The sequence below is a fragment of the Conger conger genome, chromosome 2, assembly GCF_963514075.1.
Source record: "Conger conger chromosome 2, fConCon1.1, whole genome shotgun sequence".
Taxonomy (NCBI): Eukaryota; Metazoa; Chordata; class Actinopteri; order Anguilliformes; family Congridae; genus Conger; species Conger conger.
The window spans coordinates 53,776,080-53,793,348 of NC_083761.1; the positions used below are offsets into that span (position 1 = coordinate 53,776,080).

The following is a 17,269-nucleotide window of genomic DNA, read 5'->3' on the forward strand; positions in this document are numbered from 1 at the left end:
CCTTTGGGTTTGTAAAAGGAGAGTGCTGAATTGAGTGCAGGCTACATTCGGCTGTCCTGGGTTTGTGTTCTACTGTGTGATGAGCAGGTTTATACAAAAGGCTTTCAACCCTGATGTGAACATGTAAGGTATATGTACCTGTAAAGTATACATGTAAAGTATATGTACCCACACTGGTTAATGTTTCATCTTGGAAGTTCTCAAATTTAACTTGTGTGGTACGGATAATTTACTTGAATCTTCCATCTGTCTCACAGTGCATACATGGATACTTCCATTCACTGAGGTAGCTTTAAATTGATCAAAAAATACAGCCAAGACCTTGATAATGTTTCATATTACTACTGTTTGAAATAGTTTTTTTTTTTTTATTCAATATGATTACAAAGCTGCATTTTCTGCCGCCAATATTCCAGAGTTCTGAATATCCTGTGTAATAACACACTGTTTCCTCATCCTTCGGTAATTGCACTCTCATTATAGTAAGCACAGTTGAAAACAATTGTGCTGCTTAAAGAAGCTAAAAATATCTTTCAGTTCGCGGTTCAATTTTGGTTTAAAAATTGTAAATAAAAAAGAAACAAAGGCCCAGATGCACAACTGTGCAAGAGAAGCAGCACATCAGTCTCTAGTTTGAGAGACGGATGCCTCACAGGTCCTCAGCTGGCAGCTTCATTAAACAGTACCTGCAAAACATCAGTTTCATCTGCAACTGTGAAGAGACGACTCTGGGATGCAAAGAGCTTCTCTACTTTCATTAATGTTTACCATGTCACTGGGCCAGCTTCCAAGACACTTTTCCACTTAATTATGTACTCACTTGGAATTGTTCTTACCTCCCTGTTACAGTGTAATTATGTAGGATTCTTTCTTGCAGTTGCCAGAGATGTGGAAAAAGCAAAATGACACTTTGATTGACCTGGAACCTGGAAACAAAATTCTTGTCCAAAGCATTATAAATTAATGACAATTTAATTGCAATTAAATGCAATTTAAACTAATTGTAGATGATGCAGTACCTGCAGCTGCATGCAGGTAGAAGACATGCACAAAGTTTTAGATTTTAATTATTATAATTTAAGGTGCCTCTTTCATTTTACCAATTCTATAAACTGGCTGAACTAATTTACAGTTTTTAATATACACTCACTGAGCACTTTAATAGGTAGACCTGTACACGAGCTTGTTAATACATGTATTTAATCAGCCAATCATGTGGCAGCAACTAAATGCATAAAGGCATGCAGATGTGTTCAAGAGGTTCAGACTAATTTACATGGTAATCCACAGAGCACATATCACTCAGCACAAGATGTATAGGATGGGACTCACTGATTCTGACACATGCACACACTGCACACTAAACACACCAGATAATTACCTCCACTCCACCTGGCTCTGCCCACCAACTCAACGTTTCTGGCAAGAAGTCATCAAAAGAATTACTTATTTTGAGCTGCAGCATTCCAGTACCTCCATCCCTCTGCCTACTTGGAGATCCAAAACTCAAAACCCATGCTCACTGCCTTAACTGTCGCCAAGAAAACTATCTTCCTAAACTGGAAAACTAGGAATGCATTAAACACACACAATAGTTAAACCTCCTTAAAGAACAGTTTTGGGCCTCTTCATCATCTCACTAGACTTGCCTGTTAACTAATCCCTCCAACACACATACACACACATTAGAAAACCCTGTCTGTTTGTTTGTCTGTCTATCTGCTGGGTTTCATAATATCTTGTCATGCATATCTGTTCATCCATCTGCTTGGTCTCATCATGTTTTTTCAAGTCTGTCTGTCTGTCCATCTGTGTATTATCATGGTGTTAGGATTTAAATAAAATAAAAAAAAATAAAAGGAAAAATTTTTCCACCCAAAAATGAAATTAAGCTATGTTTTCACTTACCGAAAGTAGCATCTGCCCAACAGATAGCTATGCTGAAATGTGTTTTCTAAATATTTGCTGTAGTTCACTCTGGTAAAGTGGATATACATATCGTTAATATCTCAACCATTAATTTTGAAGCTATCATGTGCTTTAATAAGTAAATTAACAAAAATGCAAGGAAGCTTATATTGAAACTATAAAACACATTCCTCATCCCGTCACCATACTCAGGTTTCATACTAATCTGCCTGCCTACTAGTTATTGTACTTCAGTAGAAGTAAACTAGTTTGATGCAACCTTGCAGAAAATTAACTCTGGATGTTCCAGCTTAACCGGGGATTTATATTTGGAAAGAGATGTTACTGTTGAAGTTTTAGAATGTTAAATGTGTGGTGCTTTGAAGCCACAGGTCGAGGACTACAGCAACTATTTAAAAGATGCAACACATTTCATTAAGACCTGGATGGACAGATACTACTCTGGGATACAGATACTACTTTAGTTGCACTCTTTTCACTTGGTATTAAATGTGTTTGGGTATCATGAGGGCACAAGAGGCAGCCTGAAAGCATGCATCTCACCAAAAGCATTAGAGTTGGCAACCCTGAAATATCAAATGATACACTACTTTGTGAAAGCTCTCCATTTGTGCACCAGCTCATATTTCTATTTTGTCTCATTTTCTGACCAATGTAAGTGGTGTATTTAAACATGACAAAACACTATAAAAAATGCCTTTACTGACAAAATATCAATACAGTGAGCTGCTGGAGTCCCACAGGCAGGCCCAGGATATGAGCATGACCCTGAATGTCTGAATGTTACCAAAAGGAATGGGCCCAAAATGTGTCACCAGTAATTTTATTCAAGTAAATATTGACATCAAATATCAGCCCTCACACACTGAAGGAATAAAGAGAGGGTGAAAAAAGAAATGCAGTTAATTGAAAACTTCCTTATAATGTACATAGATATAGGTTTATACATCAAGGTGCGGGATTCATAGATCCCAGAATTGGCGACTGTCTAAGAGGGTGATACTCCGCAACCACCGACTTCTTTGTAGTTTCTTCTTCTTGCCCAAATTTGCAGGATGGTCTCAGTAGCTCAGAGGCTGTGTACTACAATACATTTAACCGTAGACACAGTCAATGGATTTAAACAGACGCTGTCATATCAGGAAGTAGACTGACACAATGAAGCCTCCATTTCAAACTAGTATCTGAGCACATTTTTTAATCAATCCTAATTTATGCAGTATTCTCTGTATAGAAAATACCTTTGAATTTTTTAAGGTCAAGGGCAATGTAAATTATTCCTGCATAAGATTGCTAAATACAGAATGAAATTTCTGTGCACAAGGAATGTGCTTAAGAAGTGAAAACCAAAATTTCACAGTGAGTGAGGAAACGCCTGGGCTAGCGCTCATCTGAAGCATGTTGACAGATCACTGGCTATCCCCTCATCTTTTGACATGGCATCCTCCAGTCCCTTGTATCTCCAGCACAGGCATGTGGGGGGCGTTCGCCCGCCTGCCCGCTTGTCCTACGACCGGCCAGCCCGTGCTCCAAGGCTTACAACCTTTGTCTTCCTGGCAAGCTTGTCCAGGGTGGCAATGTCACCCTCCGTCAGCAAAAGCACCGTCACAAGACCTGAGGGAGATGAAAGGGATTCATGATTCACCCCATTCCCACGTTTTCATAGGAGTGATGCAGACTTGACTGAAGAGATTGTATTGTTAAAGTGCTCGAGTTGTATTGTTAAAACCGCTTAACGTCACAAACCAACCATGCCTGTATACAGGGTGGTCTGTATTAAAATGATAAAAGGTGTAAAAAAATGTGTCTTTTCATGCCCTTATATTTTTAATTATTGACCAAAATCACCCCTCCACATGCTTATACAGAAGCTGACTGAAATACAGTGGACATGCACACTCACCATTTCCAGCTAGGACTCTTCCCAGTGCTCTGTGCCCTTCTCCGTAGCACTTAGGCTCTTCAGGCTGTGTGTTACTATCTGGAGGTTCTTTCCTGTGGTCACATATAAATAACCACACAGTTAACCTGCCTCCCATTCCCCAAACTATACAGCACTCAGGTAACTTTCAGGAGGGCTATCATTAGTTGCGTCACGCAACTTCTTACCCATCTCATTCTCAAAGACTTCCAGTTTAGACATGAGCTCTGTAAGACTGAGGGACATCAAGCTTTCTTGTATGGCTTCACTTCCTGAAAGAAAGTGACCATCAAGAAGTGTGTATTAACAATGAACTGCTGACACTAAAGCTGTGTCTTAAAAAAAAAAAAAGAAATGTATTAAAATAATCTGTATTGTGCATACACAGTGACACCTAGAATGCTACTTGCACTATTTAGAGAGCAAGTCCCAAGTATTACACATGCATAGAGTGCATTTTTGGTCTATTCAGAAATTTCAAAGAACCTCTGCATCTGCAATAATGCTCTGCAGCATAGAAATGACACGAAGCCAAAATCATAAGTGGCGTTTGACTGACCTTTTCCCCCCGTCTCATTCTTCAGCTTGACCCTGGTGTCACCCTGGCGCATAATCATCCCGTCGCTCCGCAGACGTGAGAAAAGCTCCATCTGACAGGCCCTGTTCATCACACAGCGACAACAAACCTGTCACATCCACAGAACACCAGCCAGCCACACTGAGTATCCCTCACACCTCAGGCAAGGATGACTCCAGTCCTGGATGACCAGTCTGCACATTTTTTGGGTTTGCCTTGTTTAAAGAGATTAATTGGTCAGGACACATCTTTGCTTTCTATGTACAAACAATGCTAATTGAAAGGCTAACAATACAGCTGACATAACTGTCTTGTTATTACAAGTTACAGTCATGGAGGTTTCCATGGATATTGCCCCCTAACATTTATTGCTGAAATGCATTCCACCAGTCCGTCTATCACCATCCACTCATCAATAGGATACTGTTTCTCAAGAGAAAACTAGACAGGATTTCTGTTCAGTCTCACAACAAGAAGAGGTTGCAAATCTCAGCTCCCTTTCCCTATCGCCATTCCCAGGGCTTCATGTTTTCCCAATTTGCCCAGTAATACAAGTCAGGTGGTTTGATTTGGCAAGACGTAAAACTGGATTAACGTTAGTCAAACTTAATGCGTATTGAGGGGGCATGTCAGCTTGCCTGACCAGGCAAGTAATTTACAATGCTACCGTCTTAACACAGCGTTTTACTTGCCCTGTGCAATCAGACTGTCCTTATTGTTGAGCCCTGGCTTCACATTTGAACCTCACCGCACTTTCTCCAGGGTTGTGCACATATCCTGGGCCAGCCTGTGCGTCTCCAGCAGCTCACTGTGCACTCTTCTCCACGCCATCTTATCCTCCATCAGACATCCCTCCATCACAGTGCGCAGCTCCCTCTCCTGGGACACCTGACCCTGCAGACTCTCCACTTCCTCACACCGCTGCCATGGAGACGGACAGGGGGTTGGAGGCAGGGTGAGGAAGTCGGACAAAGACCCCAAACCGAACAGAGCGGTGTTAGAGGTGCCAGCTGCTGTGGTTACCTTGTGCAGCTGGATGGCCATCTCCTGCATCTCTGCCTCCAGCTGGTCAGCGTAGGCTTGCTCCAGAGCGTCGCTGGGAGGCCGGGCACTGCTGTGCCACCTGGCGATGGCGCTGGTCATCTTCCGCTTGGGCCCGAACAGCCTGGGGCAGACCACACATTACAGGGGCCAAATCTTTCCCTCTTCTACAACTGCTTCGCTCTCTGTTCATTCTCAGTGGACTTGATCTGAAAGCTGCAAGAACTATTTTCCACTCACTCTATGAAAGAAGGCTCCATGCAGCCTCACCTGTGTACTGTTCTAAAACTTGGGGTCCCTTTTTCAGTTAACATTGTTGAAAATGTAACTGCAAATGCCACTGTTTATGAACATGATACAGTGATCAGACCTGGGTAAAATACGTAATTGTTCTGGATTAAAATAGCATTTCATAGGTTCCAATAGACCAGAAGTTCAGTAAAGCGTAGAAAAGTATTTGAAACCAAAACAATTATGTATTTGTCCCAGGTCTGATTGATAGACCCAGAGCAAGCCATTTTGTGGGATCAAAATAGTAATTACCTGTTACAAGTGATCCAACTGGCTAGTGGATTAGGCAGGGGCAAGCTATATGGATAACTTTGTTCAAGAAAAGGGGCAGAGCTAAAAACAAACCAACCCGCAGATACACAACCTGAAATGGAATATATAGCCTAAATGCCTGCACTAGGCCCTGCGCAGAGTATACATCTTCCTCCCTGAGCATCAACCTTTCTGCCGAGTCTCACCATAAATATCTTGCAGAAATAAGCAAGCACACCAACGGCCACATTTCATCCTGACTCAAAGCTGATCTTCTACCATCGCAGCAGAAGCGACCAGCATTTACCACGCTGTGCAAAACATTCTTTCATGCCAGACCCTGGCTCTAGTAGAAAGTTATTTATGAAATTATAGGCGGTAGCAGCACTGCAAGAACAAGTCTTCAAAATGTAGAGTAACATACAACACAGTTCATTATAAACAGGTGAGACAACTACAAACCTCTTTAAAAGATGACTATTGACCTTCCAACTATTTTTCCATCATGGTTTGAGACTCTGGATACCCTACCATGGGCCTATAGTACTAATTTCAGGGGAAAAGTAGATTACAGAGGAACAAGGACAATATATTTTTCTTGCCTATATAAATCCTGATATGGACAAAGTAAAATTAATTCTGATGTTTCCCAAAGAGATGTTTCCAGACATAAAGGCAAGTTCCTCCACTGGATTTTGTTCAATCATGGAGAGCATTCGCTGGGCAGGGACAGATCCTGAGGTGAAGCACAAGAGGACTCACGTTATGCCCACTTCCTTCAGGTCGTTCTCAGTGAGGGTGAGGAAGATGCGCAGGTCAATGTCCTGCTCCTCCAGTACGGAAAAGTATTTGGAAAAGCCAATCTGCTCCAGGAACTCAGCCAGGTCCTAAGGAATGTTGGGGAAGGAGAAATGAGAAAATAACAGAACAATGAACAAACACTACTCATCACTCTTTCAATCCTGTCTCACCTGTCAGGAAGACAGGGACAGCCCAAAGTCCACAGGTGCAAAACACTGTGTTTGCTCCACAACCCAACCCAACCCAACACAACCACAACCACAACCACAACCACGACCACAACCACAACCACAACCACAACCACAACCACAACCACAACCAAACCCCTACTGTCTGAATATTTGTTAGAAAATCTTACAATCCCTCAATCCTACAGCTTTAAAGCATAATGGGTCCCACATACAAGTGCAACCAGCAGCACCTGCGACTTTCAACAGAGGGATCGAAGTGAGATACACAGATCATGTAGCAGCATCACAAGCAATCTGCATGTTCTTAAGAAGAGCTGAAACATTGGAAGTTAGACTATTAAAAGCCAACGAGCAAAGCAGAGGGAGGGAGCCAGCCAAAGCCCTGGAAGCAGCAAGCCCATGGGGGCACGTGCCTTGGGACCTGTGTAGGAGGGGGCCTGGCTGGATGGTGGGCGCACTCCACAGTTCCCAGTGCTACCGGGCTGGGCGGTCTCACTGCTCCCATGGCGACTCTTGCCCTTGTGGTGGTGGCCCTTGCCGGCCCTGCGAGCAGAGGTCCGCTTGGCCTGGTCAGAATCCTGAGGAAGGAAGAGGGCGTTGGTAGCCAGCAGCACTGCCTCCACCATATCCTAGTTGGCTTCCCAAGATTCCGGACAATTCCTGTGGGCACATTTTCTGGCAACGATTTGTCCCCCTCGCCGAAGGCTATTTAAAGCGAAGGCTGATGAAGCCGCTCACCTCATTGCTCTCCAGTGAGGCTTCGCGGCTGAGGCCGATCATGTGCGGAAGCCCCTCACTGCTGCTGCTGCTGCTCCTCATGGTGGGCATGTCATTGTCAAAGAAGGGACTCTCATCTAGAGGTAGCGACGGCACAGAGCCAGAGAATACAGAAGAGATACGTTCACATCTGTTACAGACTAAAGAACATTACAGTGGGAACAACACTGCACATTAGGTTACTGAAACGGATTAGGACAACACAGGAAGGGGAGAGGGCAGTGACCATAGGGAGGAAATGGCCCACAGGGGGGTACCTCTGCTGCTGTTGCTCTGTCCGTCCAGCTCATTGATGGGCGAGGTGACGTCACGGTTACAAATCCCCTCGCTCTGCTCCCCCTCGTCTCGAAAGGTCACGTAGCCTGGTGGTGCCACTGTGGGCTCTGTCCATGCAGAGTAAAACAAGAGATACATGACCCAAGCCCAACTAAATTACATAAAGACCTGACATCAATATTAAATTCAGAAAGTACTACTGAGGAGAACTTAAATTATTAGTTATGTTTCATAATTGGAGCTGATGAATAATATAAAGATACACAAGATAATTAACCACCACCACATCCAAAAAAATGTTTTATATCAAAGCAGAATCTATTTTCCCTGGCAAGAAATTCTAACATAGGACCACTCATCATATGGGGAAAAATATTAGGACAATTAGTAGAGCAATAATAAAATGTTATCCAAATCAATTAAATGGAAGGATGTGCCTCCTGAAAACTGCACAGAAGGCAATACTGGGCTGCACTGCATTCAAAACAGTGCAGATAGTGTTGGAATGAATCCCAGTTGGAGCTTCTAAGTATTTATTGGCTTAAACAAGGAAAGTAGGCCTACAACAAACTTGGATTTGGAGCTCTGCACATCATTTCTGTATACATCCCTACATTTCAGCAGACATTGTAAAGTGTGGAACTGAGGTCTTCTGGACATATTCTCCCAAATAGAAAAAGTTAATATGTGACACAAAGAAAGGACGCAGGGATGCCTGTACCGCAGTGTCGGCTGGTGCCTCCAACTCTGAACTTGGCGATGGCTTGCGGCCCGTCGTGGATACTGGGCCCTTTCACTTTACTGCGGCTGAGCCGGGATCTTGGGGGGGCACTGTCAGAGTCCTCAGATGAGCTGAGGTCTTCAAAGTACACCAACAACACATGAGGAAAAGAAATATGGAAGAGTTAAATAACATGACATAGAAGCAACATCACTGAACTTTTATGCATTAAGTAGGTACTGGAGAGGGTAATCAATTAGCACCTTATTCATCGGAGCATTTATTGCTGGAAAACTAAGTTCAGATAAGAGAAAATTGAATATTAGGCCACATGTTGAATTGTCCAGTGACTTTGACAGTTAAGCATGTTTTATCTGAAGAGGGAGCAATGCTGAGTCTCCTTTTTAAGTTTGTTATTAGATTAGCAGGGAGCTAGGGAGCTATAAACAAATCCGGTAAACTGAAAGTTATAATCTGGTGTATTGTATACTGTGAGCATAGAGGCAGGAATATCATGCACACCAACAGATTATAAACCTATAAAACTCACAACATATTTTTGCCCCGAGTAGTAGCTGTGAAAATGTATAAGAGAAACGACACTTATCAAACCGTACAGTACCAGGTAGAAATCTATTTACCAGATTTGAATTACTTTTGGTAATCCAAGCAATTTAACCACTAAACACAGTCACAAGATGGTGATTAACATATCAAGCTACTGAAAGAGGTTTATGATCACAAAGGCATTTAACATGCAAACAGTAAACAGAAGAACAGCAAAGCGGGCTGTGGAAAAACCCACAAACCTAGTCTACATTACCTACAGTAACATTCTAACTGAAGTATTAGTTACTTGGCAAACCAAATGAGATTTGACCAACATAAACAACATCGACGAATATATATCAACACTTGTTTTATTGTAACATGTCTTTTATGAAATAAAAGCTAACATGGTGGTAATGGTGTTAACATGAGTATGCCATGTTTTATTTAACGAACGTTAATACAAAAAGTAGAATTTCATACAAGAGTTAAATAGACATGCCCAACTATTCAACTGACAGTACGGCATATAGTAACTTTTTAGTGACGAGCTGTGGTACAAAATAATGTGCACAAAGCACGTCAGCACCTTAGAACTGAGATAAATTGTTATGGTCTGCTGCTACAAGAAGACCTGAACATTACCTTGCTTGGGCCTCATGGAGCGCATGTCGATGAGGCTGGCAATCTTAGTGTGGCCGTACAGCATAGCCAAGGTGCGCGCGGTCTCTCCTTTAGCATTTCTCTCATCCACCTTCACCCCCTGAAATGCACACCGACACACAGATTCAGATGCACCCCCTTCAAACAGAAAAAATAATACATACCAAAAACGTTTCCAATAGACCAAAAAGAACAGCATAGAATACTCATACTCACATGCTCCAGGAGGTACTGAACAATGATTTCATGTCCTGAAGCAGCAGCCTCCATTAAGGGAGAAAAGCCAGAAATGGGTTCTCTGATGGGAAGAGACATCTGGTCATGCAACTGCAGTAACGTGGTGGGCGTGCGGCCATTAGGACCACTCAGCATCCATGTTGTGGAAAAAGATGACTCACTTTATGTTGGCATTAGCGTTGTTGTCCAGTAGGAACTTCACCATCTGCTGGTGTCCAGCGCTGGTGCAATGGAACAGGGCTGTCCAGCCTCTGGTGTCCTCCAATTCCAGCTCTGCACCTTGCTTTTGTTAAGACAGACCACCAAGATCATATCAGGGAGGTTACATATCCTCAGCAGGCACATTGGACAGCCACTTTGCACAGAACATGTTGCACTGTCCTCAGCTTGATTGATGTATTAAAGAATAAAGAAAGCAGAGAAGAGACCCTAACCTGCAGCAGGAAGTAAGCAATGCTCTCATTCCCACAGCTGGCTGCCAGCATTAGAGGAGTGTGGCCTTTAGGGGTGGTGGCATTGACACCTACACCAGCTTCCAGAAGTAGATTTGCGATGTTGTCATGGCCGATGTAGGCAGCATACATCAGGGGCGTCCAGCCACCAACATTCTTACAATCCAGGTCGACTTCCCTTCTGCATTTAGAAAATTTGTGTTATGGTTACATGTTTAGGTATACATCTTGTTTGAAGTTTGAACAAAAAAAATGTGTGCACCTACAATGTTTTAAATAATAATAATATATAAATACTGAGGGATTATTCCAAACCCACCTGCGAATGCACTCGGCCACCACGTCATATTGCCCGATAGAACACGCCGTGTGGAGATCGAGGGGTACATCCAGCTCTTCTGGGCGCACCAACTGTCCTGCAGTGCCCCCCAACCACAAAGACAAACTGGCTCCCAGTTGCTCCGACTCACTGGCTTCGTCACTGAACTCCGACATACCGTCACTCCTGCACGCGACAGCATTTTAGCATTTAGTTTAATTCATAATCATGTAGTTACTCACTAGGTAGCTAAGTTGGTAATGCAAATGATACCTAGCCTACTTTAGCTATGCATATGCACAAACATGCACCGATAACTTTGACGTTTGGCGTCAAACTCAAGAACACACAAAATTGAAAGCTATGTTTGTCTGGTATAATGCTGGAATATACCGCGACTCTAAGAGCCACTGCATAACCTTTTAATTAATTTAAAATACAGTTTATTTCGAATATCAAACCACCATGCCGCGGTATGCGAATGGAAAACTATAACTAAGTAGCGTGCAAACGAGTAGATAAACAAACTAGCTACTCAGCTAGCGATATTAGGATTCCACTTCAAATCAGTATGCGCTTATTTCGCTAGAAAGCACTTCGTTAAGTGCAATAATCGCTAACAAGCTAAAGAGAAGTGTGATTCAAGTAGATTCGGAAATGAAACTTAAAGGCTGTATTACCCCCGTACAATCCTTTACTGTTTGCAAATGAACGTTCTTATTTTACTGGCTCAGATGTTTCTGAACAATGTTTGCCACCTCAAAAGTTGAACACAATCAAACAAAACGGGTGCTTGAGGTCACACATATGGGGAGCACCCCTGCTGCAGGAAGTAAAACTACAAAACATCTGGGATCTGTAGTCGTTTTTTCTCCTACTCGCCGGGATTCCTACTTCATTTATTTATGAAGAGACTTCATTTCCTAAGACACCCTGCACTGAAGGGACCCTCCGTAGGAGTAACAGCCAATCGAATGTAAATTCCTAATGACGTAACCTTTTAGCAACAGCTGGTTGGTGGTCAGTCTATGTTGGTGGTACAAGCGCTTTAGTCATTGAGCCAAGACCCCATATTTTGGACATCTGAACGAACGAATGCTTTTGGTAAAGGCCTACGTAGCCCGAGCAGTATATGGCAATGGGCGATGGCTTTTTAGCACTGGTAGCTTTTAGCACCTTTTCTTTTATCCTGTAATCGTCAATTGTACCACTAGACCTCCCATTACGGTCCCAATCAGGTATTTAGCTACGAAACTACCTACTAATGCATGATTGAAAAGCTTAAATTCGCAATATCTAATTGTCAGACAGTTTGGTCGACATATTTTGCTTACGTTTGACCTTTTTAGTAATAGATAAAAGTCTTCCACATCAGTTAGTGATTCTTAAATACAAAACTGGATATAGTGCCCATTCAACGGTTTAGCCACTAAGACTGCGTTCAGTGTGTGTACAGTAATTCACACCGTCAACGAGACCAATTTATCTGTGGCCTGCAAAGCAAAACAATTCATGTAAACCTCAAAATTTTACTTACGGGTGTCTACCTACCCAATTATGTTCTCAACAATAGCATTTGTGAGATCAGTTTGTGAGTGCCGGAGGGTATATTTAAAGGTTTTTAGGTTGTGATCATGTGCTGTTGTGATCATGATTTAAGATTTGTACTAAAATATTGACAGGGATCTTAAATGACCACTCCAAAAGAAACAAGCAAAAAAAAGGAGAAATTGCATAACAGGAACACATATGATTAGAAAAATTTTAATATCAGAATCTTTCGTCACACCAACACCACACCATTCAAAATGTCATCAGAACCAAAATAAATTCAAAAGACAAAAAATGAATTTGCCTTCAATAAACATTGCGGATGCAACATGCTCCATTCACTTCTGGTTCACCTTTGTTAATCCACAGTTAACATCTGGTGAAAACTCACAAGTCATTTTCTTCAAACCAATCCCAAGTCTGCTCATTTTTATACGTTCAGTGTCAGGGCCATCTAACCATATAGCTCAGCCACTGATGTGCTTTCTGAGTGGTAATCCTAAAGTGTACAACGTTTATAAAAAAGTAGACAAGAGATTGCATTTAATTCAAATAACAATTACAATTCTAAACTTTTATAATGCCAACCAAGCTAGAACAAAGGTGATCAAATCATTTTTATTGGTCTGACCAGGCCTGTCCACAGTCCCATAGACACAACAGATCAGAAGAAATTGAAACAGAACTCCTCTTGTGTTGGGACAAATACAAAGTTCTCACTGACAGGGCCAGGTATCCCCTCCTGGCTCTGCGCATCTGACTTTTGAGACTGGGTCTGTGTTCTGCACTCTGCTATCCTGTGGAAAACCGGCTTCTTCACTGGCTCCACCACAGCTGTGACTCGGGCTGACTTTACAGCTGTGAGGAAAATGCCATTGCTGATTAGCATGGGGATGTTACCAAGGAGACAACTCATACAGTATCTGTCAATCTAGGTGTAGCAAGAAAAAGTTTTTTTTTTTTTTTTTTTTTTTTTACACAGATGCGACCAGGCGACATGATCAACCGAAGCCATACTCACCTGCTTGAATTAGTTTAACCTGCTTGGCTTTGTCCTCTTCAATCTTCTTCCTGTAGTCACCAAACATGGACCTCATCACCTGCCGCTTCTTCACCAGGGGAGCCTTGCTACTTCGCAAAGTCTTCAGTGCACGAGAGGCCTCTTCCACTAAGGAAATTAAGGTCTCACTTGAACAAACATTGATCGCTGCAAGAAGCACTGTTAAAATGTCACCCCATAAAACATAGGAATCAAGCAATACTGGAAATTGCTTTTCTCTGACCATTCTAATAATAGAATAATACAAAATGTGCTTCTTACTTTGTTTAGGAGAAGACTTCTGGGTCCTCAAGCCTAGTTCCAGCTGTTCCACACACCAATCCAACTCTCTGACCAATTGCTGCTCTGAAGACTGAGGCACATTCAATATGTAGCAAGATTAGAAACACCAATGAAACAGATCACACAATTTTAGTATGAAAATATGTACCTGACAGAACTTACCAGCAGCTCAGTCTCCCCAGTGTGACTGACAGCTGCTCCATGTGATCCTGCCAATCGTTTCTTTGGTTCTTCAGCTCCCTCAGCAGTGGGTTTCTTTTTGTTGTTTTTTTTATTTTTCTTGCCTTTAGGAGCAGGAGGCAGTGAGCTCTGTGAGGAGTCCTGCTGATTTTCATTGCTACCGTTTCTGCCAGCTCCTCCGTCGTCTGCAGCAGCATTAGGCCCAGAGGAGTCTGTGGGTCCGGGCTCTGACTCTATAGGTCTCTCTTCAGGGATCTGAAAGTTGAAGGCAAAGCCAGATCCCTCTCCAGTCAGGGGTACAGTGTCTGGTTGTCTTGACTCCTGGGTGGGAGTACACGTATGCACCGGTATGCCATCTGGGAAGAAGTTGAAGGTGAAGGAATTGTTGCTTGGGATCCAGGCCGATCGTCCCTCCCTGCTCCTGTGAAACAGTGTCTCCCTGCCTGCTACACCACTCCCCTGCATCTCAGGCCCTATTCCACAACACAACACACAGGTAAGGCGCACTCACTAACGCAGGTCATAAGTGAATTTTTATGGAGAGAGGACTGTCACTATGTTATTAAGTGCTTTTTCGGTACCTGTCTCCTCCTGTGGCTTTTGTTCCTTTGTCATTCTCTCCCTATAATCCCCAAACATCATCTGCATCATCTGCCTCTTCCTCACAGTGGGGGTCTCCTGTGACTGCAGGAAACTGAGCACACCTTCCCTCTCCTCCACTGTAAAAGATGTTGAAGGGAGGAAAATCAAACTCATTTGGATAAGTGACTGAAGCAAAGTACAGGATTTTCAAGGAAAAGATAAAACACTGCAATCAAACCTTTCATCACACACAAACACACACCTTCTTGCGGGTTGGTGTTGCCTGTCAATAGGTCAGTCTGCAACTGCTGGACGCACCAGTCAAGTTCATCCTGGAAAGTCCCCCAAGGAGCCTTCGGTAGAAAACCACATAACCATTTATTTTCGCCTGACAAATATTTCAGAGACTTACAGAAAGAAATTTCTGAAAAGTCATTGTGCCATATTCCTTTAATTAACGAAGTATTCACACCAAAAAGGTGCCATATGCCTTTAATTAACGAAGTTTTCACACCAAAAAGGTGCCATATGCCTTTAATTAACGAAGTATTCACACCAAAAAGGTCACATTAGATTCCACAACGTTTAAATGTACATATACATAGAAACGTAATACTTTTCTTCTTTGTTTGTGTATACAGTAAGTATGATTTATAAGCGTTACCTTTTCCATCACTGAAATCTCACTGATACGAGTTACAGTCAGTTAAACATTCCTGGAGAGGGAAGTAACATTTATTTAGAAAAATGTATCTACACATTGATTAAATATACAGCTAAGACACCCAAGCTATACGACTTTGCAATGCATAAATGCCGTAATGAGTAGCTGCGGGTACAGTTTTAAGTTAAGTGAACACTTTTAAAATTCGCTACCATGATGTAGCTAGCCAATGTTACAGTAACTATTTAACGCGAATAACAACGTAGCCAATTCGCCTGGAAAGTATGCATTCACATGGATCACGTAAATTCATGCTTGCATTCTGTTTATTCTAGCAATCTAGGTCAAAGACGTTACCTCTCTGCTGTATCATCTCCTTCGCAAAAAAAAAAACAATCAGGCCATGCTACAGAACCACTGCACTTGCTGCCTCGAAGTGCACAGCTTTCTCCTTCCCACTCACCACAAATCGACTAATGTATCCAGTTCCGCTTTATCAAAACAAGCGCTTTACTAAAAGGGGCATGCCTGGGATATTTATATTATGATATTAGATATTTAATCTGAGTGGAACCCATTGAAACAATTCCCTAGTTAAGTGAAATCGAATGTAAGAAATGGCTAGAAATGGTAGGGTAGCCCAGTTTCTTTTTAATAATGCCAGTTTTTTTATTTGTTGTTGTTGTAGCCTACTTATAATTTAGATATCAATATTGTGGTTGCTATGCAGACATATGACCTTTATTTTACAGGTGTGTATAGTCGTACATAGTATTTAGATTTAATTAAACCTCAGTCTCTTGGGATGCACTGCACATGCTGGTTTTGCTTCAGCCAATCTCTCCTTTAATTAAGGGGATAGGGTAGTACAGCCTAATGCAAGGCCTTTACTCAAATTCCTGGAGTCTCAGGGGTACACAAGGATTACTGAAGGTGTGTTATGGCCTGAGCATGACACTCATTAATTGCTACTTGGAATGTTGGTGTTTTCTTTGTGCATGAACTGTTCCTTGTTCTGGATCACAGCGTCAGTTAAATATGCCTTAAATATCAACTTTTACAATTTAGAAGCCTACTGATTTAAAACACGACAACTAATTGAAATATAAACAGCTTGTTTAAATTCTGTGATTGCAAATGTGGTTGGAAAACCAGCATACACAGCTTTTGTGAATCTGCAACAGACGTGCCCCTGCAGTAGAAAACCGCCTGTGAGCTTATGCTGCCTCTACATCTACTTGCAATTTTATGCTCTGCAGCATCTGTTGTTCAGATTGCTAGCTTTCAGGTCCAGGTAGGAAAAGTGCCAGTGTGCACTGAACTGTCTGATGACCTGCGACCCGTTGGTCGGAGTGCAAATTCTCACTCCAAGGTTACAATATTTTCTGCCTCCCTGCCACTATGTCTCGTGGTCCAGCCATGGCCCCTGCACAAATTTTCTAGCTGGGCTCTACCTGGTACCCTGCAGGCTTTTACCAGCTGTCTCGGCTCTCAACAAATCCTGCGACCTAGCTAGCTAGCTGAGATACTCGACTAATCCAGTGAGCACCCACCTGTTCTTGTGACAATAGCCTGTTGCCAGTTCTGCTAATCGGTCCGAGGTAGTTCAGTGTGATCTCTTGCGCCAGACATATACTGTAATTAGACAGCATTTTTCCATTTATGTGAATTGGAAACTACACTCTCCAAAGAATAAAAAATGAACAGATGGCTGCAACTCAGTTCTGCCAGCTTCCTGGTTGTTTAGATATTGTGGACCGAATTGGTTTTTGGCCCCAGCCATCTACCCACTCCCACGATGTTTGATGTACTAAAGCAGTTTTGTGAATGTGGAAGATGGACATAAATGTCCAGCTTTTCTGGGTGTATCACACAAAGCCCTCTCCAACCCCTGTATTAATTGCACTGATCTGCCCATTAAAGTGAGAAAGGCACACCTAGCCCAAGTACAAG

At 42.4% G+C, this 17,269-nt stretch overlaps 2 protein-coding genes across 4 annotated transcripts; both read right to left on the minus strand.

Annotated features, from left to right (window-relative positions):
- Positions 1–2,736: 2,736 nt before the first annotated feature.
- Positions 2,737–11,809, minus strand: anks3 (ankyrin repeat and sterile alpha motif domain containing 3). 2 transcript variants are annotated; one of them, XM_061231505.1, is made up of 17 exons: positions 11,678–11,809; positions 10,998–11,183; positions 10,661–10,859; positions 10,388–10,509; positions 10,206–10,287; positions 9,972–10,089; positions 8,778–8,915; positions 8,038–8,163; positions 7,742–7,857; positions 7,417–7,581; positions 6,774–6,898; positions 5,451–5,592; positions 5,176–5,348; positions 4,410–4,510; positions 4,039–4,122; positions 3,833–3,924; positions 2,737–3,543 (listed from the first exon to the last, which is right to left on the minus strand). In XM_061231505.1, exons 2-16 carry the CDS (start codon positions 11,171–11,173, stop codon positions 3,842–3,844), a joined length of 1,950 nt encoding a protein of 649 aa, XP_061087489.1. In that variant the 5' UTR covers positions 11,174–11,183; positions 11,678–11,809; the 3' UTR covers positions 2,737–3,543; positions 3,833–3,841. The 2 variants fall into 2 exon arrangements, with proteins under 2 accessions (XP_061087489.1, XP_061087490.1); XM_061231506.1 differs by lacking the exon at positions 7,417–7,581.
- Positions 11,810–12,745: 936 nt separating this feature from the next.
- On the minus strand, positions 12,746–15,822 carry c2h8orf33 (chromosome 2 C8orf33 homolog). 2 transcript variants are annotated; one of them, XM_061232336.1, is made up of 8 exons: positions 15,674–15,822; positions 15,317–15,368; positions 14,915–15,005; positions 14,652–14,789; positions 14,053–14,426; positions 13,870–13,960; positions 13,570–13,716; positions 12,746–13,406 (listed from the first exon to the last, which is right to left on the minus strand). In XM_061232336.1, the coding sequence occupies exons 2-8, from the start codon at positions 15,323–15,325 to the stop codon at positions 13,213–13,215; spliced, it is 1,044 nt and encodes a 347-aa protein (XP_061088320.1). In that variant the 5' UTR covers positions 15,326–15,368; positions 15,674–15,822; the 3' UTR covers positions 12,746–13,212. The 2 variants fall into 2 exon arrangements, with proteins under 2 accessions (XP_061088320.1, XP_061088319.1); XM_061232335.1 differs by having other exon boundaries at positions 14,053–14,543; positions 15,674–15,821.
- Positions 15,823–17,269: the final 1,447 nt, after the last annotated feature.